The 27163-nt window shown below is 38.2% G+C and overlaps 1 protein-coding gene across 2 annotated transcripts in view; it reads left to right on the forward strand.

Annotated features, from left to right (window-relative positions):
• Positions 1-27163, forward strand: part of VCAN (versican) — a 115554-nt gene that overhangs the window by 65470 nt on the left and 22921 nt on the right. For both annotated transcript variants that reach the window (XM_082374667.1, XM_082374668.1), the window contains 5 exons: positions 8230-13461; positions 16807-16920; positions 19160-19273; positions 24164-24322; positions 25586-25668. In XM_082374667.1, coding sequence (XP_082230793.1) covers positions 8230-13461; positions 16807-16920; positions 19160-19273; positions 24164-24322; positions 25586-25668 — 5702 coding nt within the window. The remainder of the gene's footprint in view (positions 1-8229; positions 13462-16806; positions 16921-19159; positions 19274-24163; positions 24323-25585; positions 25669-27163) is intronic.

Genomic DNA, 27163 nt, shown 5'->3' on the forward strand with positions numbered 1-27163 from the left:
AAAAGGAAATAAATATGCTTATAGCTTAAGGACTCTTTTGGCTATACTGCCAAAGTGAATTTGTTCATTATATATTTACATTTGAGAAAAACAGTGTGATAAGCCTATACAGCTTCTAGATTTGAAAAGAAAAAGAATGATAAAAAGAATATTGAGACTGTGCCTGCATATTTACATTATCTGATTTTTATAACCATAGAAGTCTTTAGTATTTGAGTTATCTGTATGCTCTTTTAGTTGTATCTCAGAATTTGAGCTATTATTGCAGCCAAAAAACAACAATTTTCAGTCCAAAAAAAAAGGCAAGTCTTTCAAAGGAAGTATCAAAGTAGTAAATGTAAACTTTTCCATTCTTTTTTTTAAATTAATTTATTTATTTTTGGCTGCGTTGGGTCTTCGTTGCTGCACACGAGCTTTCTCTAGCTGCAGCGAGCGGGGCCCACTCTTTCTTGTGGTGCACAGGCTTCTCATTGCAGAGCACGGGCTCTAGGCATGCAGGCTTCAGCAGTTGTGGCGCATAGGCTTCAGTAGTTGTGGTGCGCAGGCTTCAGTAGTTGTGGCGCGAGGGCTTCAGTAGTTGTGGCTCATGGGCTCTAGAGTGCAGGCTCAGTAGTTGTGGCGCATGGGCTTAGTTGCTCTGCAGCATGTGGGATCTTCCCGGCCCAGGGCTCGAACCTGTGTCCCCTGCATTGGCAGGCGGATTCTTAACCACTGCACCACCAGGGAAGCCCCAACTCTTCCATTCTTGATGATAAGTAAATGTGTAGGCATTCATCCAACTAAATTCCCTAAAGAAGGGCTAAGTGGCTAGTGTAAGGAGAGCATTACATGTTTAAAGGATCCCTTCACTTTAATTATGGAATATAGAAGTTAGTAAGGAAGGTGAAACAAGTATATAATAACAACTAGGGAAGTTATAAATAAGAATAATATGACATAAGTCCTATGGCATACAAATTAAAGATACAGCCAATTTGGGCTGATGAGTTTTAGTGAAGAGGTATCTAGGGGCTTCAGCTGGATCATTCATAAATGCAGGGATAAAGTTCAAAGGAGGGTTTATGAAGATTCCAAGTTGGGGGCAGGAGTGTTCTTGTTGAACAGAAGCGTGAGTTGGGAATGAGGAGGACCTTGAGATGGGGGCTTGGATTCTCTGCATCCAACTTAGAGATGCAGAGAATGAGAACAGAGAATAAAAGGCAGAGGATAAATGTGGGTACAGTGATGGAGCTGTTTGAACACCCTACTGAAGAGGTCAGGTAGCAAAGATGACTTTTGAAGAAGGGGTGGTGTAATTAAAATAAAATGGTGTTTGGTAAGTTTAGTTTAGTAACTATAATTTGGAGGCTTAGAAGGAAGTATATATATATATATATATATATATATACACACACACACATATATATATGTATATATGTATGTATGTATGTATTTATGAGAGGCATTTGTTTTACTTTAGTCAAAGCTTTTTTACTCAAATTTTAAATCCTTGATTTTGACCAAAGTACTTTTCTGGTGTTAGGACATCTGGTAATTATTTGTCTATTATCTATCTCTCTAGCATCTATTTATCTATGAAAAGCTTTGACAATCTTAGAGAACTAACATGAAAAAGATGAGAAAAGTACTGCGGTATGGTTGGTTTTTGTTTATTTGTTCTGCTTTCAAAGAAACACTTAGAAACCAAAATAACCTGGATTTTCTTTCATATAGCTCTTTATCTTATTGTTCAAAAATGCTTGAAGGGCCCAAAATTCCTTGATTAAGCTCTCCAGGAAAGCCCTTACTCTTTAAAAATTGGAAGTTAGGAAGTCCCTTGAGCCTCTTCTATAAGCAAGAAAAGCCCACACTCAGTGATAACTCCTTAAGCACACTTAGACCAGATGACTGTATCTAAACACATTCTTTCCACTTGAAAGAACAGCATTATTAGAGGATTATCTGAATTTGGGAAAAGAGATGATTCCCATTTATCATCCCCATATCATGTCTGCCTCAAAAGTGAGGCCATCAGAAACACTTATCTTGTTTATTACCCTTTCTGGGTGTAAAATTCATGAATTGAAAAATATGGAGCTCCTTGCTCAGCAAGAGGGAGCTGTCAGTAAGATAGCATGCTTGGGTGGTCCACCAAATGAACCTCAGCTAGCAGAGCTAATAGGGAGATGCAGGTCACAGAATCCAATCTTGATCTCCCAGCCTCTAGCGTAATCTCTCACCTCTGGAGGAATTGGGTATTGATATAAATATCACGTGATTTTCAATTATTAATGTAATTAAGTACGCAAAAACAACTGACAAGATTTGGGGAGGATGTTTATATCTTGATCACTAATGTCAATTCTTTTTTCAACATCCTGAGTTGGCACCATTTTTAGTGCCTCAAATTTTGAAAATGATGGGGAATTTTAGGATGTCTGAGACAATCTAGTTGAAATGCACATTAGGTGGTTTTCTTTGCTTTATAAGGTGCCAGTTAGCATTTTACTTTAATTAAGAACATATCAAAGGTGAATGAAATTGAAGCATTTGCTTATGTCTGGTTATTAGATTCATAGGTATGTGTCAGAAAGCTTAAACATCTTAGAGAACTTCAAGTTTTCTCTATTTTAGTTCTATAAGTGTTTCTTAAGTACTTCAGTATGGCTGTCTATTGTACTTTTTAAATAAAGAACCAAAATCTTTTTTGATGCACGTTAAGATGAAATCTATTTTAATAAAGAAATGTGATCCTAATATCTCTCTGCTGAGTAGATTTGTATATAATTACATTTAATTAAAAGCTCTTAAATTGTAAAATTCCCTATAGAGAACATGAACTTTAGCCAGCTGCCTCTGCATCTTAGCAACTATGTTTTGTGTCTGCTAACAGTTAAGACTGGAAGACTTGTGCTATGTCTACAAAACTCTGCCATGAAGTACTTAAAAATACTTGGTGAATAATTTGAGGTCAGCTAGCAGTAAAGTTTTGTGTGAATTGCCATTAAAAAAAAATCTATTAACCGTGGTACCAGTATATTCAAGTCAAGCTGTTAAAATACATTCATGTAAACATAGAAAGATTATACATACACCTTGTGGAGTTTTGTGGTTTGACTCTTGCAATCCAAATAAAAGTTATATCACCCTTAGAATAAAATTCTAAAATAGAGCCGTCTTTTATAAGGACTTGTTCATCTAAGAGCTGGGAATATTAATTACTCCCTGAGGTTGCACTGTTGGCACAAAGTAGAGCAGATCACAACTTTGTAATGAAATACCTGCTTTCACAATAGCACAGGTGTCCCCCTGCCACACCCTACAAAGAAACTTTTCTGGTTTGCAATAATTATAGCTCTTGCAGCTCTCTCATAGCATGCGTGGTGGGTGATGTTGGTGACAAGAAAGGGGGATGAAGAAGTAATTTCAGAAACTAAATAAACAAAGAGGAGCAAATAGGAATATGGGTGAGATGTAGGTGGCAGCGGTAGGAAAGAATTCACCTATCTATACTAGGTAGGTTTCATGAAATTTTTAAAATATGGAAACAAACTAGCCACGCTGAGAATGAAATGTAGATTTATCTGTAGAGAATCTGTTGGCAGAAAAAAATTATCTTCAAAGCCCTGGGCAATGAATATTTTTGTTACCCTCAAACCAATACTAAGGAAACGGAAGAAACCATTTGGAACACAACTTATTTTAATAATAAATACCAGTAACTTAATTGTGAGAAGATTCCTTGGGAATCTTCCTTCAGAAAAAGGAAACAAAATAATTCCAACTCACACTTCATATCTTCATTTTATTTAAGAATTCTCATTTAGTGAAATATTTTTACAGTACATATCCAGTGAGCACTTTTTTTTTTTTTTTTTTCCAATGAGCACTTTTAAAATCACTGTTTATTACGATGTGCTGATAGTTCTTTGGTCAGTGCCAGCTTCAAGGTACCATGAGAAGCATAAGATGAAACAGCTTAAAGTATTTCTGTGTTTTCTACCATTCTGAGGCAAGTCAGATCAGATGCTTGTAAGGCAAGTGGAAAAAGGAATCCTAATTTAAATTTAATGATTGGTACATTCGCAATATGTACACTGAAAAAGTGTCCTTTTTTTAAAAAAAAATAGGGAGAAAAGAGTTATAGTAAGGTCATTTCTCTAACCTATTGGCAAGAGCATTTGTTTCAGAGAGAGAGAGATTTGGAAGATGCCCTTGGAGGTCTTAGGTCTCTGTAAAGTTGGTAAACATGTGTCTGCCATATAGTCTCATAGATAATAGGTACTCAGTAAATTTTGTGCAATCAGTTGGTCCTGGGGAGATAACACGTTTGGGTGCCATGCATGTTTGTGGTGGTACGTTTAATTTTGCGTGCAAAAACCAGTATGATGCCGAGCTGTGTTGTGAAGTATATGCAAAGACCACTCTCCACTGTGTTTGTATGGCTGTGATTGAAATATTGTGATATTTATTTAAGTTAGAAAATATATTCCATCTAATATTTGAGTCTTTTGGTGAAATTTTCTAATACAATGGTCTAAAATACTAAGAAGTCCTCATAGATTTATGAGCAATAAGAAATGTCAGAGTTCCTTACCCAAGTGGAAAATGGACTAAAAGAATATTATCCTTTGTTCATTGAACTAAAACTAGAGAATATAAAGTGAATGTCAGGGACACTAATTAATTGAATTAAGTAGACAATAAGAGTTGATAGTCAATGAAATTACTATATAAATTGTTGATTTACAATGACTTCTTTGTTTTCTTTGCTAGAAAAACATTTTATTTTAAATTATTCATTCCTTTGTGAAACATGTAAGTGAGCATCAGGGTGTCAGTTCCTTTGACATGCTGACATTTGACACACTGACATGCCTCTGTGTCTTTTCTCTTTCTGCTTTATTCCACCCCACTTATTTTTAGAGCTACCAACATGATACTTAATGAAACCTCTATCTATAATTATTCACTAAGAAGATCGTGGGATATGTTTATATCAGTTTTGTTTTCTAAAAAAGTAAGGAATTTATTTAGAAATCCATACAAATCTATAATAACATTGAGTATTTTTACCCTATTCCTAGCCTAGGAGTTTATAAATAAAGAATACCAAGCAGTTATTTCCTTATTTATCCTTGTGTTTGGCTGGAGAAGCTTGGCTGAATGGTTAGTTTAATCTCAACTACTTGTAAAAAGGTACAAAATGTGGTGGGGATTTTTTATATGCTTGACACAGACCCATGCTTCTTATTGAAATTCTTTCTGTATTTAAATATAAGATGCTGTGGGAATTTAGCAACTGTATGTGTGATAATTCTTAATAGTGAATTCTCATTTACACCTAGTGAAACCTAAAGAAAAGGGTTGTATGTAAAACGACACTATAAGCAATATAAGATAGGCGTATTTTTGAAGTTCCTGTTAAACCCTACAGAGTTGAACAGAATAGTTTAACTGAGTGTGGCTTAATTCTACTATGTTCAAATAGTATTAACAATGAGAGACTACTAGATTTGGTGATTAAATAAGATTCTCAATGTGACATTTCAAGAGATTCATTTGTACAGAAGGCATTTAAAGATGTATTCTCTCATATACCTATGTATGCACGTGCATGTATAGTCTCTCACATTCTTTTTTCTTAGTGAAAGGTAGCCTTCAACACAAGCCATATTGAAAGGTGTTTATCATCTGAAGATGTTTTCTTTTAAAATATATACACCATGAGGCAATATAAGATCACAGTATCAACTTCAGTGATCTAATATTGAACGAACTTATTCTTTTTGGGAAAAAAAGGTAAGGCATTTAGCCATTTCCTTAAGTTTGGCAGTTAGGAGTAGTTGTAACATCTGTGGCAGAAATCATCTGTATTAATTTTATATTTTTATAATATACTGGAGTTATGTATTGACCTCATTTCTCTTTATGGTAGAAATATTTTTCATTCATTTGAATACCTATACTCCTTTGTTTACATAGTTGAAAGGCTGAACGTATGGGGTGGAGATATAAGGAATGATTTGTAGTGTGTGAAAGTTAAATAGGATGGACATATATATGTATATATATATATATATATTTAGGGAAGAGTATCCCACTCCAACACAAATAGTGTTTTATGGAGACAATACAGTGAAAATGGGATACAGAAAAAAGAAGTTTTCTTTTTTGTTTTTATTAGAGTGAAAGGGATAAATGTAAATATGGTATATGTTCCAGTTACATAAAAGTCTTATGGTCTTTGGGGGTTTTTTTAGCAAACCATAGTTAAAAACAGAAGGAGCTCCGTAAAGTTTCTGTTTTTTTTTTTTTTTTTTTTAGTTACCTTTTTTTTTGGCTGTGTTGCGTCTTCGTTGATGCGTGCGGGCTTTCTCTAGTTGTGGTGAGCGGGGGCTACTCTTCCTTGCGGTGCGTGGGCTTCTTATTGCAGTGGCTTCTCTTGTTGTGGAGCACGGGTTCTAGGCACGTGGGCTCAGTAGTTGTGGCACACGGGCTCTAGATCTCAGGATCAGTAGCTGTGGTGCACAGGCTTAGTTGCTCCGTGGCATGTGGGATCTTCCCGGACCAGGGATCGAACCTGTGTCCCCTGCATTGGCAGGCGGATTTTTAACCACTGCGCCACCAGGGAAGCCCCGTAAAGTTTTTATTGGTAGTTCATATACTTCTTATGTATTTATGTTGACATAAAGAATATAAACAATATTGCTACCTTCTCAATAGAGTATTTTTCTTTTTTGACATCGGTAAATGCTAGATACTGATCCTTTCATGCGTGGAAGGGTGTGGCTTTTTAATTAATTAATTAATTTGTCTGCCCCCAGTCTTTGTTGCGGCGGCATGCCCCATCTTTCGTCGTGGCATGTGGGCTCTAGTTCCCTGACCAGGGATGGAACCCAGGCCCCTGCCTTGGGAGCGCCGAGTCTTGACTTCCGGCCCACCAGGAGCATCCTGGGAGCAGCTACTTACAACAGGAGCCATCTCCCTACCGATGGGGGGCAGGGGTGACTCCGTCGTAATTATTCCCCCTCTAAGTTCTCAGGTTCAGCCTAAGTGTGTGTGGCGTGGATCAGGGCTAGGCTGAAAGTTAACTCTGCGACAGTGTTCCTGGGGCCAGAGGAGGAGACACGGGGCCATCCCCCGTGCTTCTCTTTGTCTTCTTCCTGGGTTAGCACACCCGCAGGTACCTCTTTGCGCTGCCGTGACACTGAGACTAGGACAGCTGCAGTGACAGGACCCTCTCCTAGGGTGACTGAACTCCTCTCTGATGAAAAGTGAGGGTGCAGAATGGCCTCCCTCCTGGCATTTGGACAAGGAGCTTTGCTGGTGGATATCTGGAGACAGAAAAGGCAGTTGGGCTTAGTGGTTGGTACCCTGTGGCAATCTACAATCTAGGAAATGTTCTGAGGATAAGTGTTATTTAAAGTATGCTAGTTCTAATGTTTGGCTGTGACTCCTGAACTTCCTTTGGAGAAAAGGTTAATAAAAAGAAGGATAACTGACTGAATCCAGGTCACCTCTCATGAAGGATAAAGGTGTAAAGGTGTGGAGGGCTCTTCTTTCCTGGTGCTTTCAGTGAGCCATCCCTGCATGGAGAACCCCCTCTCCCTCCAGGGCTTCCTGCCCTCGTGTATGGGATGTGCCTGCAGCCTACGCAGCTAAGTCTTGTCTCACTGTTGCATTGGGGTGGGGTTGTCATCACACTGTGAAAGGGCTATAAAGAAATCTCTCTTTTGCTTTTCTAAAAACAGTCTTCTCTAGGACAAATTATGACAAAAGGCCAGAAGGACTCGCTTCTCATTTCCTTATTGAATACAGGGCGTCTAAGCGTCCTCCTACATTAAGGACAGCAATCAGTTACTTTTTCTGTATGATCTGGTGAAGTGGTCTTAACTTTTAACTTTTTTTCAGGTCACACAAAGATCAATTCCTATATTTCATGATTACAATGTGTGTATGTGATTCCTTGTTCCATTTTAAGGACGTTGCTGTGTTAAACATGTTGAAGACTTTTCATAGCCCGTTGCTACAATCTTAAATTGGATTTATTTTTCCCATTGTTAATATCAAAGAGCAAATTCGAAGACTGAGAACCATATATAGAAGGGTGATTGCTCTTAATGTGAAAAGATTTGAATCCTTCTTTGTGTGTGAGAGTGTGATCAGCCAGCCTTGCTATCGATTTCTTCTGTCGTACACTGCCAAATCTTCTATTTAAGTATTGTGAAAACTCTTTGTTTTTTTCAGGTCGAATGAGTGATTTGAGTGTAATTGGTCATCCAATAGATTCAGAATCTAAAGAAGATGAGCCTTGTAGTGAAGAAACAGATCCAGAGCATGATCTAATTGCTGAAATATTACCTGAGCTAATTGAAATTGATCTATACCACAGTGAAGAGGATGAAGGGGAAGACGAGGAGTGTGCCAATGCCACTGACGTCACGACCACCCCATCTGTGCAGTACATAAATGGAAAGCATCTGGTTACCACTGTGCCCAAGGACCCAGAAGCGGCAGAAGCTAGGCGTGGCCAGTTCGAAAGTGTTGCACCTTCTCAAAATTTTTCAGACAGCAGTGAAAGTGATAGTCATCAGTTTGTAATCACCAAAACTGGAATGCCTACTGCCATGCGACCTAATGAGTCTAAAGAAACAACTGAATCCCTTGAAATTACATGGAGACCTGAGATTTACCCTGAAGCACCAGAGCATTTTTCAAGTGGCGAGCCTGATATTTTCACCGCAGCCCCAGGCCGTGAGGGAGAAGCCACAGAGGGGCCAGAATCAATCACAGAGAAAAGTCCTGACCTTGATAATCTGGTATATGAACGTACTGAATCGGTACCTCTGTTTCCTGAAGAGTCTTCAGGAGATGCTGCCATTGACCAAGAATCTCAAAAAATGGTCTTTTCAAGGGCTACAGAAGGAACATTTGGTGAAGAGGCAGAAAAAAGTACTTCTACCACATATACTCCAAGTATAGTTGCAAGTTCTGTATCAGCGCATGTTTCAGAGGATGTATCATTTACCTTAACAGGGACTCCACGGCCTGATGAGCCATTGTCCACAGTAGAAAGCTGGGTGGAAGTAACCCCTAGACAAATTGTAGAGTTCTCAGGAAGTCCTTCAATTCCGATTCCAGAAGGCTCTGGGGAAGCAGAAGAAGATAAAGATCAAATGTTTGCCATGGTAACTGATTTATCACAGAAAAATACTACAGATTCTCTCGTTACTTTAGACACTAGCAAGATAATGATCACAGAGAGCCTTTTGGATGTTCCTGCAACCACCGTATATTCGGTTTCTGAACAATCTTCTGCAGTAGTGCCTACCAAATTTGCAAGGGAGACAGACACTTCTGAGTGGCCTTTCAGTACATCTCTTGAGGGAAAGACAAGGAAAGATGAGGAGAAGGGAACTACAGGTACGGCTTCTACAGCTGAGGTACATGCGCCCACACAGAGATCAGATCAATTAACTTTACCCTCTGAATTAGAAAGCTCAAATGAAGCTACATCTAGTGATTCAGTATCTGCTACCAGGAAGAGTTTTATGTCCTGGATGACACCCACAGAGTCTGAAACGGAAACAGCAAATTCTACTCTTGTCTTTACAGAAACTAATGTTTTAGACCATCTGGGGGCACAGACTGCTGAGCCCAGCCTTAGCAGTCAACCTGGGGTTCGGGAAGTGCCGCCCACTGTCCCAGGTAGCCCCGTCTCTGTCTTTATGGAGCAGGGTTCTGGAGAAGCTGCTGCTGACCCAGAAACCACCACTGTTTCTTCATTTGCATTAAATTTAGAGCCTGAAATTCAAGCCAGAAAGGAAGCATCTGGCACTTTGTCTCCACACGTGGAAATTGTATTCCCTTTTGAGCCAACTGGACTAGTTTTGAGTACTGTAATGGACAGAGAGGTTGCTGAAATTAAAAGCCAAACATTCAAGGAAAACATGATTTCAGAGATCTCAGGAGAGCCAACTCCTGGGGCAGAAATAAAAGGCTTTTCTACAGATTTTCCTTTGGAGGAAGATTTCAGTGGTGACTTCAGAGAATACTCAACAGTATCTCATCCCATAACAAAAGAAGAAACAGTAATGACGGAAGGCTCTGGGGATGCAGCATTTAAGGATACCCAGATGTCACCATCTGTAATACCTACTTCAGACCACAGTAATCACACAGCTGACTCAGAAGAGCCTGGTAGCACCTTGGTCAGCACTTCAGCCTTCCCTTGGGAAGAGTTCACAGCCTCAGCTGAGGGCTCAGGTGAGCAATTGGTCTCAGTAAGCAGCTCTGTTGACCAAGTGTTTCCCAGGGCTGAGGGAAAAGTCTCTGGGACAGATTCCCCATTTATTGACCAAAGATTGGGTGAAGAAGGTGCTATCAATGAAACTGATAAAAGATCCACCATCGTGCCAACAGCAGAAGCTGAAAGTACTAAAGCTTCAAAGGAAAAGGAGGAAGTGAAGGTCAATGGCACAGTTTCAATGGACTTTCCTCCAACTATGGAGCCGGACAAATTATGGCCCAGGAAAGAAGTCAACCCTGTAAGGCAAGGAATTGAAAGTGAAATAGTGTCAGAGGAAAAGATTCAAGAACAAAAATCTTCTGAACCCCCTCAAAGCTCTATTGCACCAGAACAAACAACTTTCGATTCCCAAACATTTCCTGAAACTGGACTCCGAACCACAGATTATTCTACACTAACAACAAAGAAAACTTACAGTAACAATAAGAACATGGAGGGGGAAGGCATTTCCTCAGTTGACGTGTCTACTCCAAACCTAGATTCAGAGAGCTTAGAGTCGTATACTACTCTCCCTGAAGTTACCGAAAGATCCCATATTTTCTTAGCTACTGCCTCAGTGACCGAATCAATACCAGCTGAAAGTGTAATTACAGGTTCAACAATCAAAGAGAAAGAAAGTATAAAACCCTTTCCCAAACTTATGAGACCAACAATTGAAGAGTCAGATACGGATCTTTTATTCTCTGGACTGGGATCAGGAGAAGTTCCGCCCACTACAGGATCCGTGAACTTTACTGAAATAGAACAAGTCATTAGCACATTATATCCCCAGACTTCTCAAGTGCAAAGTTTAGCAACCAGCATCTTAAATGACACAACTGGAGACGATGAGGGAATGGGAAATGTGGCAAATGAAATCAGACCACTCATTTCCAAAATAGACAGCATCTTCGAAGCCAGTGAGACAGCACCCAGCACAGCCTTACTAGAAATTTTAAGTGACACCACAACAGAAGGACCCTTCACGGCAACTCTCACTTTCTCTACAGACACAGAACATCCTCAAAATCAGACACACAGTTGGGCAGAAGAAATCCAGACTAGGAGACCACAGACTATGACTGATCAAGTCTCTAACGAGAACACTTCAACAGCAGAAACTAAAGAAACAGCAACCCCTTCCACTGATTTTCTGACTAGAACTTATGGTCCTGAAACGGCCAAAGGATTTGTTACATCAACACCAAAACCATCTGACTGGTTTTATGAACATTCTGGAGAAGGATCTGGGGAATTGGATGTGGTTGATTTAGTCCACACTTCTGGAACTACTCAGGCAACTAGGCAAGGCAGCACCACATTTGTTCCTGATAGATCCCTGGAAAAACATCCTGAGGCTCCAAGTGCTGAAGCTGTTACTCTTGATGGATTCCCAACAGTTTCAGTGGCGCTGCCTCTAGATTCAGAGCAGAATGAAAGCTCCCCTCGTCCAACTAGCACACTGTCAAGTACAGTGTCATATGAAACGTCCACAGAAGGTGCTGCAGACAGTTTCCAAGACCACTTTGGGGGATTCGAGGATTCCACATTAAAACCTGACAGAAGAAAAGCCACTGAAAATATTATTATAGATCTGGATAAAGAGGACAAGGATTTAATATTGACAATCACAGAGAGTACCATCCTTGAAATTCTACCTGAGCTGACATCAGATAAAAATACTATCATAGATATTGATCACACTAAACCTATATATGAAGACATCCTTGGAATGCAAACGGACTTAGATACAGAGGTACCCTCAGGACCACCTGGCAGTAATGAAGACAGCACTCAAGTTCTAGAGAAGTATGAGGCAGCTGTTAACCTCTCTTCAACCGAGGAAAACTTTGAGGCCTCTGGTGATACTCTTCTGGCTAATTATACTCAGGCAACACATAACGAATCGATGCCTCCTGAAAACAGAAGTCAGTTAGATCACACGGGCTTTATCTTCACACCTGGGATACCCATCCCTAGCCCAGAAACAGAATTAGATGTTTTGCTTCCCACAGCAACATCCCTGCCCATTCCTAGTAAGTCTGCCACAGTTAATCCAGAGATTGAAGAACCAAAAATTGAAGCAAAAACCCTGGATGACATCTTTGAATCAAGCACCTTGTCTGACAGTCAAGCTATTGCAGACCAAAGTGAAATAATATCAACATTGGGCCATTTGGAAAGGACACAGAATGAGGATGAAGAAAAGAAACATGTAGGTCCCTCTCTTCAACCAGAATTCTCTTCCGGGGCTGAGGAGGCACTGATAGATCCTACCCCCTACGTAAGTATTGGTACTACCTACCTTACGGCTCAGAGTTTAACAGAGGCACCTGATGTGATGGAAGGATCCAATCCCCCAGCTTCCACGGATACATCAACAGTTTTAGCTGTTGCAAAGCTGTTGTCTCAGACACCATCATCTCCTCCACTCAGTGTCCACTTAGGCAGCGGGGCCTCTGAGCACTCAGAGGACCCCCAGCCAAGAGCTCTGCCAAGTACAGATGCCAGCACGTCCCCAATACCCCCAGGAAAACTTGCAAATATTGAAGTGACTTTCAAACCCTCAAGTGAAGAGGACTTTCACATAACTGAGCCTCCATCCATATCTCCTGACACAGAGCCTTCAGAAGATGGAAGTAAACCTAAATTATTAGAACAAATGGAGGCTTCTGCCACAGAACTAATTGCTCAAGAAGAAACTGAGATTTTCCAGGACTCTCAAAACAAAACCAGTGTTCAACTTTCTGGAGACACAGTCAAGATATTTCCCAGTATTGAAACACCTGAGGCTGGGACTGTTGTCACAGCTGCAAGTGAAATGAAGTTAGAAGGTGCTACACTGTGGCCACATTCTACTTCTGCTTCTGTGATTTATGGGGTCGAGGCAGGTGTGGTGCCTCAGGCCAGCCCACAGACTTCTGAGAGGCCCACCGTCCCTTCTCCTCTGGAAATAAACCCTGAAACACAAGCAGCTTTGATCAGAGGGGAGGATGCCACAGTAGCAGCACCAGAACAGCAAGTATCGGTGAGGATTCTTGATTCTAATAATCAGGCAACACTAAGCACCGCAGAGTTAAACACTGAGCTTGCAACACCATCATTTTCCCTTCTGGAAACTTCTAATGAAACCAGTTTCCTGATTGGCATTAATGAAGAGTCAGTGGAAGGCACAGCAATCTATTTACCAGGTAAGGGCACAACACTGATAAATCTGTTTCCAAGCTTGGAAACAGTCCCTTGGTCCTAACATAGATGTGTATATAATTTTTGTTGTGATGTTAAAATCAGTGAAGGTTTTTGTATTGTTCATATAACAGCAGGACAGGCCATAGTATTGATTCCATAATGAGATACAAAGAAAGTAAGTATAGACTATTTGGGGGCTTTAAAGATATGCTTTGTATTTTTCTGGGTGTAAGAAACAACACACAATTGCAACATGGAAAAATTGAAATTGTTAATGGTATAAAAATTCAATTTGGTTTTACCCACAACTAAAGTATTGCTTTGTCTTATGTCCCATAGTTATACATCTTAGTTTTAAAAACAGGAAAAACATCTTATTTTTAAAATATCTCTCATGAATGGGTGCAATTATGGCAATATCAAGATCTGTCAGGTCTTTAAAAATGAGAATAGTAAATAACTTTAATAAACACTTCACATAGTTCATGCAATATTGGTTATCAGTTCATACTTTTGTGTAATTCCCTTACTCCAGATAGTCTACATAATGCTTTTAACACAATGCCTAGCCATAAGGAGAATTCATCCAGTATATATTCAAGCTCTGCCTGTTGAGAGAAGATTTCTGTTTTTTTACTGAATGGACAGAAAGCACGAATTTGATGCTGGTTCATATAGACTGTGTCATTTAAGCTTCACAAAAAGGCTACAATGCACACGTTATTATCCCCATTTAGAAGGGTAGGACGTGGAGGTTCAGAGAAGTTCTGTAATTTGCCCGGGGTTGTAACCACACACATCGTGGCAAAAGTGGGATTTGAACCCAAATCAGCCCCACTCCAAAGGAGGTGGTTTTTTCTACTAGTCTTTGGTGGTTTCCTACTAATAGAGTATAAAAATGAATAATTGATATTTAATGATATGTAAGTCAGAAATCTTGGACTGTTTACTGCGTAGAATTTACTTTCCTTTTAATCTAGCTTGATAATGTTGAAAAGTTCACTTTAATGGTGTTTTCCAAGAACAATGGAAATAACAATGTCAGTGGAAACCACAAGTAGCTATCACCACCTAGTTGCTACCTAGAAAAAGAAAAAGAAATCAGTACTTCTAGGACTGTGTTGGTTGAAAATATGATATTTTGATATCATATTTATATGATATCAAATATATGAAAATATTTTCATGAATATGTTTTACAGCATGGCTGTACTTAGAATTATTCTTCTGATCGTCTCAAACTTATCTTTTGCGCTACCAATGCTTCAGTTTGTTGTGCTTCAGATAGAGTGAAATAGTCATAAAGTGTAACTTTCATAAATGACTTGAAGTATTTCGTGAATAAAATTGATCAAAGGTGGCTGATGGATTTTTTTGTTGTCACTCTTTACTTAATCTGTAAATGATAACCTAGTAATCTGGCCAATATTTATTCTTTTGTAATTTAGTTGAAATATACTTCAGGTTAGAGAAAATATGATATAGAAATCACTGGTAATAACTATATATAGAGAGAGAGTTGGATTTGACAAATGAATGAGAAATGTGTACCAATTATCCAGTCCACAATGTTTACCTAGAATCAGAGCTTGCATCTTCATTGCAAAACACATTGTCACTTTAGGCTAATTCAGTAAACAGTAGCTCCTGTTGGATTGCCTGGTCTATCTGTTGCAGTTTCAGCTTTCAGAGATGACTACAAAGTGTTTAGGGGAGAATAAAATGCACAAAAACAGAACTATTCTAATCTAAACTACTTTAAGTTCACAGCCCCCTTCCTTGTCAAGTCCTTGTCCCATACTCTCGCATGGTTTCTCGTGTCTGTGGTGGGAATAATGCTGTACTTCACATTTGTGTGGCACGTCGCACTTTACCAAGCCCTTTCACTTAAATGTCATTTTGATTTTGCACTAAGAGCAGCATGTAGATGTGCTGTTGACCATAGCCTTGTCATCTAGGCAGTGTGCTTTCAAAAGCAGAAGGCTAAAATGGCTAGGGTGATTTTAAATATCTTTAGAACGATAGGAGAGTCTTAGCAAAATTGGGGTCGCTTTTGAAGAAATAGTTGCAACCATCTGAGTTAACCTAATTATCATGTTGAACCCACACACGCGAATGTGTATCTATCAAGTCTTTCTAGTAGTCCAGAATTTTCTTAACACTCAGAAAGTGTGAGTTTGACTTTCCTGGGTGGGAAAGGCTCAGTTATCTTCTATAGCAGTACCTGTTTATCCAAATATTCATGTTTCATAAGTAGACATCTTTTCTTCGCGTACATTATTTCAGACTTTCAGGACTTCAATTTTTGACAATATGGTTTTTATTCCATATATGACCTATTTATTTCAATTCTTTTGTAAAACATTTAACTCTCATTTGGATTCTTAAACATTTGAAACAAGCAATTCTGGAAAAGTATTCAAATAATATATATAAGCTATTAATGTAAATAAAGTTATCCATGCAATATTACAGAATAATATAATATATATATTACAGAATAACATATGTAATAATATATATATTACAGAATAATAATAATATATTACAGAATAATACATAGTGTAAAAGTACTTGCATTTAGAAAATACGTATTAAACTGCTTTCTCCTCATAAATTTGTATCTCTGGCCTTTATATTGATCCGCTAGGAGTGTCAATTTTGTGTTTTAATAAGAAAATTGTAATAAACATTTGGGGTTTCATTTAAGGTGAGGTTTTTGTATTTGGGTTTGTTTTTATACAGTAGAGTTTAATCCATGTGTTGCTTTTCTTCAAGTATAGTTTAAAGGAGTACATTTGGAACGTGTTTTTGGAAAAAGCATATTAATGTAGCAGAAGAGACTTCAGTGCACACTTTCGAAGAAAAAGTTTCTGAGCATTAAGTGGTAAAAGGCAATAATAATTCAAATGATGGTAACAAGCCAATGCTAAAAAGAATGCATGTTCTGTGTATCCAGCCATTTCACATGAACTAACCTCGTTTAAAAGAATACATTTTCCATTCACTGTGCACATACGTGTAATCATTTTGACTAAAATCAATTGCCATTATCATGCCAACTAAATCTGCAGTAGAATGTATTAGTTGCCAGATACCATACAAAATATTGTTTAAAATAATGATGATTGAATCCCAGAAATGAATAGATGCAATTTGTAATAATTAGTTATAATGCCAAGAAACACTCCAGAGAGAAAAGTTAATGTTAATTTTTAATGTGTAGTATCTCTAAATTGCTATGGTAAAGCTTATGTTATGGTAGCAAGAAGTGGCATTTTATGCTAAAATATGTTGAAACTTAGAGATGAGCCTAATTGCTTTTCTTTCTTTCCTGAACATGGTAGGACCTGATCGTTGCAAAACAAACCCGTGCCTTAACGGGGGCACCTGTTATCCTACTGAAACTTCCTATGTGTGCACCTGTGTGCCAGGATACAGTGGAGACCAGTGTGAACTTGGTAAGATGTTCTCACGTGAAAGACTGTAGTGCTTTTCCAGAAGATGTACTGGGGGAGAATTTATATTGCTTGAATCAATCAGAGGATTTTGGAGAAACCTATGTGTAGATGAATTACATGTTAAGTGAAATTAAAATCATAGAGTAAGTTAAGTAGGGTGTGGGAAAGAGGGATAGATATTTACTGAATTTTGTTGATATACCCAAGACTCAGTGAAGCTTACTGGGATCAGCTGTGTCTTTGTGTGTTTTTTACACAGAGGCTTTACAAATGTAAAGTTGCGTTAAGTATTGACAAAAAATTTTAATCTGTCCCCACATCTGCACATCAATAAATTATCAATTTCAATACAAATTTTTTAAGAAAGCTCTTTTAAAAAATAGGGAGTTTTTATGTTTTGAGATAACTTGTTGCTCTGATGTGGAATGGGAAAGCTCCTTCTCTGGCTGTCCCTAGAGACCAGCCTCAAGGGCTTGTGACATTGGTGTCTTCCTCCTCTCTTTTGGGTTCCAAAGAATATCACTGTCTCTTTACTAAATCAGTTCCTTTTACTCCCATTCTTATTTAAGTTTCCTTTTCCTTAAAAAAATTTTTAAAAAGGACCCCAGTTTTGATTTGGCTGAATATAGATGTTGACTCTAGGAGAGAAATGATGGGATCTACTGACTAGGTGCTCCTTTTAGCAGCACCATAATGGTTTACTCATAATGATGGAGTAAGGAAGGCCCATGGATTACACTTTAGATTACCCAGCAATATTGAGATAAAACCCCCAGCATTCATGTTAAAAGAATACTTATCTTTAAAAAAAAACAAAAGTCAACAGAGCTAGTAAGCTCTATTTGTGTGCTAATCAGTGAGGATATAGAGATCGCAATAGATAACATTTAAGAAGTAATTATATTTTAAATATCAAATTTACATATATATGTATAAAAACATTTCTGTGGCCCCCATTCTTTTTCACATTACAATCAGTTAAAAATAATGAGTTATTATATGTGAAGCTGTTAGATCAGTGGCGGGCACTTAGCGAACACTATAAAAGTATTTGCCATCATTATTATATAATATTTTCCCTAAGGCCATTTCTTTAGGGAAGAATACAGTATATACCTCTTAGAAATTTAATTTACTTTGTATATTCATTTTTAATACTTCATATAAACATGAATTAAATTTTTAGTGGAATTACAAAATGCTATGGAATAAAGGCATTCATTTCATCACAAGAGATCATAGAGGTCTATGTTAGAAAGGTTGCATTTGATATAGATAAAAGTTGGGGAAGATTTTGATAAGTGGGAGAGGGAGACTCAACACAGCAAACAAAAGCACAGAGACCACAAACTGCAGAATGCATCCGAGGGGCTACGAGTATTCAGGATGCCTACTTAGGGGTTTGTGAGAGAGAAACATTGGGAAAGAATATTGGAAAGCTGGTTGGATCTAGATAGGTCTAAGAAGGTCCTGGATCCAATGTACTGAAGAGGTTTACTTCATACTCTAGTCGAGTGATTCTGAGACTTTAGCATGCGTGAGAATCCCTTATAGGGCTTGGTAAACTACAGTTTGTTGTTCCCATCCTCCACAATATCGGATTCAGTAGGTCTGGGGTGGGCCTGGGAACATGCATTTCTAATCTCAGGTGATGCCAATACTGCTGGTCCAGGGGCCACACTTTGAGGACCACTGCCCTGGATAATTGGGGCCCTTGGAATGTTTAGAAGCCAATGAGTAAAATTATCTTGATTGTGTCTAAAGAAGATGACAATCAGCAGAGTGAAGGATATATTGGAGAGGGAAGAGCCCAGAGGCTATGCTCAGTTAAGTATTTTCAGTGTTTCACATGTGAGGTCATCAGAGTGTGAGCTGGGATAGGGGGTGGGAAGGCTAGGGGGATTCTTTTTTGGTTTTAGGACTCATGTGACTCATCTAAAAGCAGTGGAGATAATGACCCTACTCTGAATATATTTGAAATTTTCTTTGGGTTGCCACATTTAGCAAATAAAAATATTAGAAGATCAGTTAAATTTGCATTTCGGATAAAAAAAGATAATTTTTTTTAGTATAAGTATGCCCTAAATATAGCATGTGACATACTAAAGTTTCTCCTTTTTTTAATCTGAAATTAAAATTTAACTGGCTATCCTGTATTTCACCTGGCAATCTTACACTAAATAAGATCCTTTGACCTGTTTTGAAAGTACTTTTGTGGCCTTTTACGATTTTATTTCAGATTTTGATGAATGTCACTCTAATCCTTGTCGCAATGGAGCCACGTGTGTCGATGGGTTTAATACCTTCAGGTGTCTCTGCCTTCCAAGCTATGTTGGTGCACTTTGCGAGCAAGGTAAGAGCTCTTGCAACATTTGTATGATGAACAGGTTGATACTTCAACTGTTAGTTCTAGACAGCCCCCTTTTTTTTTTTGAGCAATTTTGGCCATGCTGCAAATTCTTTTTTGCAGAGGAAATTCAGAGGTTGCCTAAATACATTAGGTTTCCTGATGTGTTCGTAGCTCACAACATATGAACAACAGTGTTGATTTGATCATTGTTGTTTTACTGATAGAATGGAATTGCAGACAGGCACACTGAGCTGAATTTAAGGACATCTGTCCACCTAAAGGAATGTTGTTGTATGTATTCTTCCTGGGGACAAACTAGGCATTGATCTTAATCCATGTGTGTGGCTTGTACCAAGGAGTATTGAATTCAGTGTTAGTTGCCTTTATTTTCTCCCCCTAAGCACGTGAGACTCAATGGACTTATTGTTCATAGTCAATCATCTCTGGAGAATGAGTTAATACAGTTGTGCGAATACGTTCGCCTTGGCTTGGCAAATACTACAGAAAAGATATTGTGAACCAGGTTTCTTTCCTGCTGAAGAAACATCTACTTTTTCTGAATGAAAGAAAGGCTTAAATTCATGATGGCTTGAATCGCGTGATCCCTGTCATTTGCATTTTATGGCCAACATGAGAGTGTATTTTGGGTGGTTAATGGTAACATTTCTGAACCCATCAATCAGAAACAGATTGCATACTCAGCACACTCAGTTTTGGACCATCGATTTCCTCTACTTAAAGTCATACGGTGGTTTGGCTTTGACAAAAGCTCTTAATGCCAAACTTCCATTCCACCAGACAAAATGAAAATGAGTGTCTGATAACTCAGGCACATTGGGTCTGGCCTCACATTCAGCTTTTCAGAATTAATCTGGATGGCACCACAATTAAAGCAAAACTAAAAGGAGCATGCATTGAATTGCCAGTGGAAGGGGATGGGTGATGCTTGGGTTTTTTAGGGTTTTTTTTTTCTTTTTCTTTATTGCATAGGATGGGTCTGTTTCAGAATTTTAAAAGGTAAATATGATAACTGACCAGCCAAGATCCTCTTCTTTAAGAAAAACAGTAAGAAAGATGCTATTTGTTGAAGAAAACAAAAGGGTGAGATACTTGAGACATTCATATATCTTACTGATAAAAACGATTCTGGCTTCGCTTAGTTCCAAGTACAAGGAGTGATTCAAAAAATCATTTGTTCAACAAGTGTTTATTGAGAACCTACTGTCTTCCAGGCACTGTTCTGGACACTGGAGATAGAGCTCTGAATAAAACAATGTCTCTGATCTTCCTAACCCAGCATAATTCTTGGCAGGGAATAAAAAGAGATAGTATTTGTTGGATACTTTTTAATTTACCATATGCCTCCAGGGTACACCATTTCCTTTGGTTGACAGCAGTATTTCTGTGGGTTAAGTGGGCCAGAAATTGAGGCTCAGGAAGGAAAAGTGATGTGTTCAAGGTCACAGAGCTAGTAAATTAGACAGTGGGCAAAATGAACCTAAGTGGCCTTGGAAAGCCCAGGTTTTTCTCAGTATCTTCACTCTTCTAAAGTAACTTTTAAATATAAGCATTTTATTTATATGTGAATCTGATAGATTCAGCAGTAACATCCTTGGAAGGGAGTTTGGGACCAATTACCTTTTTCTTCTCTTTAAAAGAATATTAAAAAGGAAAAGTTTTAATTTTTTTCCCATTTCTGGTACCACCTGTCAGGTATATTCTATTTTATCTTAAAGCAAGTTTAACTTTCATCCACATTATTTGCTGAGAAACAGCTATCCCAGCCTGTTTACCAGATGCAGCTGTGCTCTTGTGATTTCTTGCCAGGACACTGAAAGGTTTTTTTTTCCTCTTTTCAGGTTGCCTAAGAACAAATGTTTTCTTCATTCACAGCAGCATTGTTGTCTAAACAGTTTTCTATCCAAATTTCAGAGATGACCGTGTGGTTGTTTCTTCAGCTGACCTATTCTGTTCTCTACTTTAGAAACTTCACAACTCCCAATACCTCTGAAATAGGGGACACATTTGGTGGAATGATAACAGATCTTAAAATCTAGAAGAAGGTCTTAGAACATTGGCGAGACAGTTCTGTACACACAGTTTGCCCCCAAAGTCAAGATACAGCTTGCCAGCCAGAAGTGCTGAAATGTTGACAGTTTCTTAAGGCTTGAGGGCTATATGTCAGAAGTGTTGAAAACATTACCTATATAGCATAAAGAGAAGAGATTTTTAGTGAGATTGTTTAAGAGTGACAGTTTCAGCTTCTGTGGTCATGAACAAGCGTTGTCGTACCCTTCCCGCCTCCCCCGAAACACACAGGCAAAACTAAATCTGGGACTTTGTAATGTAACCTATGCACTATGGGAGTTTTAAAGTATAAGAAATATTTCCCAGTGTAGGATAACGCTTAAGAAAACATCAATCCAAAAGAGTTGCCTTTTAATAGATGATATGTATGTCACATTATTTTTAGGTAAGATTGAAAAAAACAGACTGCTTCTGAAATTCTCCTTTCAGAATAGCCTCCTAGAAGATGCTGCTTTACACATAGTCCTTAATTACATATGTGATGAATTCATGAGTAGTAAAAATTAGGTGAATCAGTGTGGATATTTGGCTTTTTAAAAAATAAAAACTCGTCTGTTAAGTGTGAATTGCACATTATTTACAATCATTGGGAAGTTATGAGAGTACAGATAAATAATCTGTCCCTATTTGCTTTTAGCAGAACCACTGCCTCTATGTTTTGGACCCATGTCCTGATAGGAATATACACACCTGCTAATTGAGGAAGGCATTATAACAATGTCATTGTCATGCATCTAAATTTTAGGATCCTTTGGGTTTTTTTGTGTGTAAGAGGAAAAATACTTAATTTATCTTAGTGATCAAAGACAAAGAAAGAAAACCAGACTAAAACCATTTGGGTTAATAGAGGATAAGAGTGTATAGAATAATTTTTTTTCTGATATATTATTCAGTAAGTTATGGCTCCTCTAGAATTTTAAACTGCGTGTCTTCAAACAAATGATAATTTCCAAGGTTAAGGGAAACTATGCTATTACAATATTATATCATTGACTTAGTAAGGGTAGTCTAAAAAATTTTCCAACTCTCCTCCCCTATAAACTAACCACTTCATATGTGAAGATCTGTTTCCTCCCCACCCTTCCTACCTCACTTCTGAAATCTTCCATGTGAACTTCCCCCCCAAAAAATCACTACATCCAAGTAGCCAAAATATGCTTCACTCTTGGGTGCCAAGTGCTACTGTTATACCAAACCACCTAACTGTGTCTTGAGTCCTTTCCTGTGAAATTTGGTGGTGTCCAAACAACTCTGTAATATAACTCAAAACTTCCGGTGCACATTGTTTAAATCAATTAGTCAGCTGGCTCTAACTAAGCAACAGGCCTGATAGACTAAACTGAAATAAAGACTGCTCTCAGAGATAAGCTGCATCTGTTGTATGATTATGGTCTAAATCACTGAAGCCAGGAAAAAATTAACTCTGTCACCATGCAAGCTTTCCCAGAATTACAGGACGAGGAGGAAATGCAGTGAGAATCAGGAGACAATCTGACTTTCAACTTGACCACCAAGTCAGACATATAAAACGAGCATTCATTTCATCTAGTAGAGTTTTATCTTCATCAATCAGTAAAATTAGGGGAGGGGAGGATGATCATTAGATAATCTGGAGTTTTCACAGTGTCTCCAATTTCATAAACTTTGCAGTTTTGTTAGTTTTTACACGTAACTAGTTCAGTATCTTTGTGAGATGTTTTGTGAAAGTTAAAATTATTTCTATTGATTGATCAATACATACAGTTTAATCTCACCTGTGAGTGGGCAAGTCTGAGGGAAGATTGCCAATGAGAATGCAGTTCTAGGGACTTCCCTGGCGGTCCAGTGGTTAAGACTCCACGCTTCAGGGAACTAAGATACTGCATGCCGTGTGGCACGGCAAAAAAAAAAAAAAAAAAAAAAAAGAGAGAGAATGCAGTTTTATGAGCAAGACTGCTTTCCTATGAAATACTTAAAAACTGGCAATCTAGAAAGTATAGCTGAAGCTTACTGCCAGTGTAAAATTTAGACATATTTGCAAAGTGTTTTCATCTCACCAGGATACTGGTTACAGTGTGCTTGTTGCAAAAGAGAAAAAAAATATGCATATACACATACACATATGCATATGTGTATATGGCGTGATGGAATGAGGGGTACTAAATTAAAGTCATTCTTGATAAACTTCAAATCCCGATGCTTTGGCACTGGGAGTTACCTATATTCCCTCTCATTTTGGGAAAAAGTCTCACAGTCCATAGCTATAGCCCAGAAGCTGCCGACTGATGAAGAATTTTTTTCTCTTAGTAAATCTTACAAGAGCCTGTGGCCATCCAGCTCTCTCTTCGGGAAGTGGGAAAGGGCTATTTCCAGAGCCTTTGAAGTCCTTAAGCAAACAGAGCATTCATAATCCTTTAAACCAGAATTCTTATCTTATCACTTGAATGATGCTCTTTAGAAAAGTTGTGTTGGTAAGGAATTAGCCCCAATTGCTTCACAAGTGAGTCAGTAGACACTGCAGTCTAAGGAGGTTTTGAATGGCCCCTTTTCCAGTTTTTCTCCTGCTGAAACTGACTTTCATCAAGGAAAGAGCAGTTCGATAGTGCCTTTCCAGTCCTAAGATGTATTGCCACCCACTTGGCAGGAATCATTAGGAGGGCTCTCTTTATCATAATTTTTTTGTCATCATGACCAAAATTTGTGAATCCCTTGCTTCGAGGACATTGCGTTGATATTGGCTTGGGTCTTGTATGAACTTTTGGATGGGAGAACCAAGTCTGAATGACATAGATGAGTTTAATAAGCCCCTGCCTTGTTTCTTCCCAGACACAGAGACATGTGACTATGGCTGGCACAAATTTCAAGGGCAGTGCTACAAGTACTTTGCCCATCGACGTACGTGGGATGCAGCTGAACGGGAATGCCGTCTGCAGGGCGCCCATCTCACAAGCATTCTGTCTCATGAAGAACAAATGTTTGTGAATCGTATGTACCAAATATACATGGGTTTTCTGAAGCTTCATTCATTCTTACCGCCTTCTTAGTTTTTCCTGTATCTAACTGAAAACAAATAGCTTTCTCAGTTGTGACTCAACTTATTAAATCCTTCATCTGTGAACTAAAATCATCTCTACTACATGAGCCCCCTACTTTGAAAAACATTCAACTGTAACATAGGAAGGCATTCCATGGTTTGCCAGCAGTAATAGTTGAAACAGCATGCTATAGGTCAAATCATATGAAATTACTATTTGATCATATTTTGACTTACAGAAATGACCACCTCTTATGTTTCCAATCTAATTCTTCCCAGGCTTTTGGTCTCTATTTTGAATATGTACATATGCTGTCTAAAGTAAAAGAGAAAATTGCTTTCAGTTATTGTTATCCCACTAATTAAAATTGAATTATAAATAGCACCCTAATCTTATCCTCTGTGCATAATTGGTTCTCATCCAAGTTTCTAATTATTTTAGACGATAGAAAGTGGACGTCATATTAAGAACATGAATTGACGGAGACTGAAAGCTAATGAAACTTATTACCAGAGCTGTTTAATAACTCCTTAGACTACAGCAAAGAGGAAGACAGCTAGCTTTTATGTAGAAAATATGTAGAAATTTTTTGCTCATGAAGCATTTTTTGATGCTCTATTAAACATGTTCTCGTGATTCCTGCTATCTCTTAGAAGTTTGTTAATTTGCAATCTGAGTAGAGGTTCATTTAACTTTTTTTCATGGTGTCTTTGCCTGTGACTCATTTCATGGTGAAAGTAATTATTTTTGAGGAAGTTTTGCAGATCTGTCCAGTCTAGGTGTTCACTATTAAAAATGCTTTGAGAAGAAACATGTGGCTTCCAAAATGAGGCTAGCATGGGTGAGATCTGTCACATTTTATTGGTTCACTGAATTTTTGCCAATTGCACAGTTTAATAAAAAAGTAAGTGGAAAGTTTGTATCATGAGTAAAGATGGAAAAAAATACTTAATTGTAGTGCACTGCTAGGGAAATAATTGTCCATGTCTGATATTTTAATGTTTCACGATATTCGCAAACTAGCTTTTTGGTTTAAAACACATTGGGCAGAAGAACAAAAGATAGTTAGACCATGAAAGATTTTTATGAGCAACTAAACAGAAATCCAGCCAGAAAAGAAGATGCATGATTCATGCCAAAGATAGTTTGCTTTGATATATTTCGTCCATATGTGGGAAAGATAATAAAATGTCTGTGTTGTTCCCCTTCTCAGGTGTGGGCCATGATTATCAGTGGATAGGCCTCAATGACAAGATGTTTGAACATGACTTCCGTTGGACCGATGGCAGCACACTGGTAAGTTACTGATGAAAATGATACTGATTCTAGAACTTGGTACTGTGGGTTGATTGCAGAGGCACATTAGACTGGAGACCAGTTAAACATCTTGCTCAGGGTCACTTGGTGAACTAGACGGGGGTTAAAAATAAGAGGTAGTTCCCTGAGAAATGATCCATCTACCAGTACTCCAATCAAGGTGGCTCTCTTAAAAGAAGAGTGTATCCGATTTCCATTGAACCCGTAAACCGCAGGCTCAGCAGAATTGCCTCAGGTCTGTATTTCAGATGGTTATCTTTGTTTTTTATAGCTTCAAAGCAAAAAGGAAAATAATACACATAAGAGAAAAGGTCCTTTAAAAAATATCTTTTCTTCTTACATAATTGCACTGGAAATCTGCTATAAGGCATGGCTCATTTTTATCCAAGCAAACATGCTCATTTTTTACATCTTAAAAAAGATGGTTGAATTATGATCTTGTAAATTTCTTTCCATTCACTCTGCTGACTAATTATATGTTTTTTTAGCTTTTTCTACTTCTTGAAGAAAGGAGTGATTTGATACCCACATCCTTGAGTAAGCTGCAATAAGGTTCTTAAGTCAGGATGGGTGAAGCTGTTTTGAGTCACTACTAGTAAATACACAAGTCTAATTCTTTATAACTAGTTCAAGTGTGGTTACCTATAGTGGTGGTTCTGGGCTCTGGCTGTTCATTAGAATCACCTGGGGAGCATAATTAAAAAACTGGTGTCTAGGTCTCAGCTCAAATTCATTAAAGCAAAACCTCTGGCAGCTATATTTTCTAAGTGTTCCCTGGGTGACTCTAAAATGCAGACAGAGTTGGGATCCACTGGGCTAGACAGTTAAGTGTAAATTCAATTCTAACTTAGATAAACAAGAGGAAGACTTGAAAATTAAGCACACACAAAAAGAGTTTAAAAATTAAGTTTCATTCATTACTGCCATTCATCTGGATTTAATGAGTTTGGCAAAACGTAAAGTTCATTCTAGAACAGAGGCCAAACGAATAATTGTTTTCAGAAGTTCTGCTCTGCCTGTTCAGGAAAGCTTCTCTGTGCTCTCCTGGACATGCCCCTCAGTTTATGTCTGTGTCACTCATTGTACTCAGTGCTTTGCACTCATTTATTCTCCACAGTAACCTATAAGAGAGGCATTAAGTGTTTTATAGGTAAGGCAAGGGACGGTCAGTTAGGCTAAGCTATTTGCCCACAGTCACAATGCTATTAAGTGGTGAAGCCATAGGCTTTCTCCTAGCTGGCACCTCCTTGACTTTAAAAAGGGTATCCCTTATCACATGTTGCCTTTAGGAACCCTAAAATAAAGCCTGGCTTGCCATCTCTCTGTCATCACTCCTTATGTTTAATCAGCACTGTTTGTCACTTGTGTGCATAAGTAGATTCTTTGGCAAGATGCAGAAAAAGTAGGGAAAGTAGATTGTTCATAAAATATGTTCCCCGTAAGGTATAGGATTACATCTTCTACATCAATAGTC

Source organism: Balaenoptera borealis (genome assembly GCF_965194805.1).
Source record: "Balaenoptera borealis genome assembly, chromosome: 2".
Taxonomy (NCBI): Eukaryota; Metazoa; Chordata; class Mammalia; order Artiodactyla; family Balaenopteridae; genus Balaenoptera; species Balaenoptera borealis.